Source organism: Otolemur garnettii, unplaced genomic scaffold, assembly GCF_000181295.1.
Source record: "Otolemur garnettii isolate 467f Iridium unplaced genomic scaffold, OtoGar3 scaffold00010, whole genome shotgun sequence".
In the NCBI taxonomy this organism is placed as follows: Eukaryota; Metazoa; Chordata; class Mammalia; order Primates; family Galagidae; genus Otolemur; species Otolemur garnettii.
This window is the reverse complement of record NW_003852405.1, coordinates 28,967,363-28,971,624: the sequence shown is the minus strand read 5'-3', so window position 1 is coordinate 28,971,624 and position 4,262 is coordinate 28,967,363. Positions and strand designations below refer to the sequence as shown.

General features: G+C 39.8%; 1 protein-coding gene across 5 annotated transcripts in view; it reads right to left on the bottom strand.

Moving 5' to 3' along the window:
• The window catches only part of ZZZ3 (zinc finger ZZ-type containing 3), a 73,395-nt gene that overhangs the window by 10,009 nt on the left and 59,124 nt on the right, over positions 1-4,262 (bottom strand). For all 5 annotated transcript variants that reach the window (XM_023509785.1, XM_023509787.1, XM_023509786.1 and 2 more), the window contains one exon: positions 1,839-1,977. In XM_023509785.1, the coding sequence (XP_023365553.1) occupies positions 1,839-1,977 (139 nt within the window). The remainder of the gene's footprint in view (positions 1-1,838; positions 1,978-4,262) is intronic.

The following is a 4,262-nucleotide window of genomic DNA, read 5'->3' as shown; positions in this document are numbered from 1 at the left end:
CTGCAACCAAAAAATAGCTGGGCATTGTGGTGGGCACCTGTGGTCCCAGCTACTTGGGAGGCTGAGGCAGGAGACTTGCTTGAGCCCAGGAGTTGTGTCCCCCTGGGTAGAGGGGAACGCCTTGAGGCTTTGTCTCAACAAAAAAAAAATAAATAAATAAAAATATATAGAGAGAGTTAGAAAATTCAAATAATAAATTAATACATCTAATAAAATAAAGTCCCCAGGGTAGCTGCTCCCACAACACCTGGTAGATTACTTTTGTAACTCACTAAAAACAGGTAAGTCATCAAGAGACTAAGGTTGTCATATTATACAAGCTGGGTTTTGTTGTGAAGAAGAGGATTCCTTTTTTTTTTTTTTTAGAAGAGGATTCTTTTTCATAGTTTTTGTTTTAATACTTTCATACAATGCTGATAAATAGTTATGCTTCTCAAATTTACTGAGCAATCAGTGGGACCCTATCACAGCACAAATGTATATTTAGATTATCTCCATGTTTACATGCCAAGAAAATTACTACAAAAATGCATATTACTTTTGGATGGCGCCTGTGGCTCAAAGGAGTAGGGCGCAGGGCCATATGCCGGAGGTGGCAGGTTCAAACCCAGCCCGGGCCAAAAACTGCAAAAAAAAAAAAGCATATTACTTTTAAATGGTTAACTGTTAAACATGAAAAGTTCTGCTTTAAGAAAAACAGAAAGGGATGGCGCCTGTGGCTCAAGGAATAGGGCACTGGCCCTCCATATACCAGGGGTGGTGGGTGTAAGCTCGACCCCAATCAAAACTGCAAAAAAAAGAAAAATAGAAAACTATGAAGAATTTTCATGCTTTAAAACTACACATTTCAAAATTAAGTAAAATGTAAACTTCCTTCTCATGGACTTGGCTACTACAACCTTAAAGACCTTCAGAACGGTTTTTGGCTAGGCATGGTGGCTGATGCCTATAATGCTAACACTTTGGAAGGTGGTGGAGGAGGGTCAATTGAGTTCAAGACCAGAATTAGTAACAAACAAAGACCCCATCTCTACAAAAAAATTTTAGAAATTTTTTAAAAGTTAGTTGGAGTGGGGTGGCACCTGTGGCTCACTGAATAGGGAGATATATAGAGGGTGGTTCAAATCCAGCCCCGGCCAAATTGCAACAACAACAACAAAAATTTGTGGTGGCAGGTGGCAGGTCCTAGGTACTTGGGCGGCTAAGCCAGAAGGATCACTTGAGCCTGAGAATTGGAGGCTGCAGTGAACTGTGATTACATCACTGTACTCCAGTCTGGGCAACAGAGCAAGACCCTGTCTCAAACAAACAGAAGAACAGATTTTTTCCTTTTGTTTTTATTACCATTGTTTTCTATATCAAAAAATAACCCAAAACAAAAGCAGTTAATAAACGCTGAAGTATAGGGCAGCACCTGTGGCTCAAAGAGAAGGGCGCCAGCCATATACAAGAGATGGTGGGTTCAAACCCGCCCCGGCCCCAAACTGCAGAAATAAATAAATAAATAACTGCTGAAGTGTTTTTTTCTTTTACCTCTACTGACGCTGAAGTCCTGAAAGCAGAAAAGGAAAAATAAGATGGGAAAGGTAATAGGAAAAATGGCTAAAGAACAGAACATGTCCCTGTACCGGTATCCAGTACAAGATTCAGCTGGTTCACGTGGGTGTATTTTATGTACTTAGTGGCAGTGGAAGGAAGTGGTATCCTGCCTTAAGTATGATAATTACAGAAGAAAAACTAAACACTTTACATAGTAAATACTGTGTAGAAAGAATAAACCAAATCCTCTTTATTACCAAATATTTCTTTGTAAATCTTAAAAAGTGCTCAATGAATACCTTCTTCTGCAGTTTTTCCACAAATCCAATGGGATTTTTTAGTGCTTCCCTCTGGTGTCTGCCTAAACTTTCAAGGTCTTGAACTGCTTGAGAGCGCTGAGCCTCAAGTACAGCAATCGTCTGTAACAGTCTCTGGTAACTACAGACACAAAGAAAAATATCTCACTATAACGTTCTAGTAACAACAACAAATAAAAACTGAGTTCAAGCCATGATCTACTATTAAGTCACACAGTCTTTTAAAAGTTACCTGAAAGGTTTAGTAATACATATTACTGGGAATAAATGAGGTCTTCCTGAGTTACGAAGTACCTAGTCAGAAAATATCAGTTAGAGAAAGCAAAGCCTTCTTCCCCCATCTTAAGTTTTAAATTCTTGAGCCTAAATAAGAGAATATCTTGACTTCCCAACAATCAGAGTCATTAAGAAATGCTAAATAAAAAGAATTAAAATCATAACACCAGGAGGGAACACCACATTCAGCCATTCTGCTGTACTCTGCTGGAATAAGGATTATGAGCCATTTTCTCCCCCAGAGTCACAGGAAGGACACTGTCACGTGGTTCCAACATGACCTTAAGTCTCATGGTTTTCATATGCTCTGTTATACCCTGTGCCCCATTTTAGACATTTACTTTTCCATCACCAAGTTTATTATTCTTTTCTAAAGCATAAAGACAAATGTTCAATTCTGAAGTATTGATCATTTATAGAAAAAATATTTTTACTTTCATGTCTACAAGGGTCCATTTAGCTTGCTTGCTTATTATTATCCTGAAATCTCACTACAGATCATATATTCTAGTTAATATTCACTCCCTCTCTCCCTCTGTTCAAATTGCCTTGACTCTTTGACTAATGTCTAACTTCACATATTAACACACTCAGGGAAACATGCTAACCCAAAAGCTCTGAATAAACAAATACATTTTTCAAAAAGAATCAAGAACAAGTCACTGCAAGTTCACTTTAAAATAAGCATTTAAATCCTTAAAGTATTACCGAAGCACAATTCCTTATGGCACCAAATAAATTCCCTTATTTCCCATCAGGCCGTAAACTCCACAATAGAAAGCACTCTTGTTTTGTTCACAGCTTTGGTTAGCCAGTATACAACACGCACAGTAAGTATATTCTGAATGAATAGATGGATGCTCTGTTAAATCAAAAAGTATACTGAATCTTTTAAGTTCAGAAGTCAGCAAACTAGTGGAAATATCAAAGGTGAACAAAGCAATTTTGAGGCTCACAGCCCTGGCAGTAATTTACATGATGTTCTCTATCAGAACACTTTCCAAGCCTTCTGTCTGAAACATCTTGTTCTCAAGTTCTTGTTAGCAAATCCCTGATAAAATGTCTAATAATTAAGGTAAAGCTGCTAACACTGAAGGGAAAGACTTCTCTCAAGCTCAAGTTACTTCACTTAAACATTAGCACTACGAGTGCAAAAGCCAGGACTACACTAAGTCATTCTAGGCTGTTTCAGGCACAGGCCCAGCCTACAGACCAGGATGCTGATTACATGAGGCCTTTCTGCTTACCTGTAGCATCAGATATCACAAAAAGCATGCACAGACCTTTGTTTTTGCTACGCATCGGTGTATTTACCATGTGGCCCAAGATAACTCTCATTCTTCCAATATAAGGTAGAAAAGGAAAACGGTTGGACACCCCTGTTACAGGTTAAGTTTAAACTCGCTTAGATTCCTTTTAATTTAAGGTGCACAGATGATATAAATCCTGCCCCAGCTGGCTATTTCCACTAGGCAGGCTTACCCAGAGATACATTTTTTTTAAGACAGGGTCTCACTTTATCAGCCTCGGTAGAGTGCTATGGCGTCACAAAGCTCACAGCAACCTCCAACTCCTGGGCTTAGGCGATTCTCTTGCCTCAGCCGCCTGAGTAGCTGGGACTACAGGTGCCCACCACAACACCCAGATATTTTGTTGTTGTTGTTGCAGTTTGGCCAGGGCTGGGTTTCGACCTGCCACCCTCGGTATATGGGGCTGGCGCCCACTGAGCCACAAGCACCACCCTAATACTCTTGTTATGCTACTTCACCTCCAAAAGCTGGAGTTACACACTTCAGTATCGCTTGGGAAACAACTGTGAGTCTATTAAACTTTCGGCAAACTGCTGTAGGCACAATAACCATTAATAAGGCATAAGAACAGAGGTATTAAAAATCAAGCTGAGGCTTGAAAAAAGTACTACAGCCAGTCACAAAGGCAACTGCCCTTTGTTATGTCTGGGGTAAACTGACACCAGGAAGAAAGGCCTGTATTTGAAGCCAATAAATCATAACAACTTTACTGTATTTGAATTATTCCATAATAAATCTGACATTGGCTTGGCGCCTGTGGCTCAAGTGGCTAAGGCGCCAGCCACGTACACCTAAGGTGGTGGGTTCGAATCCAGCCCAG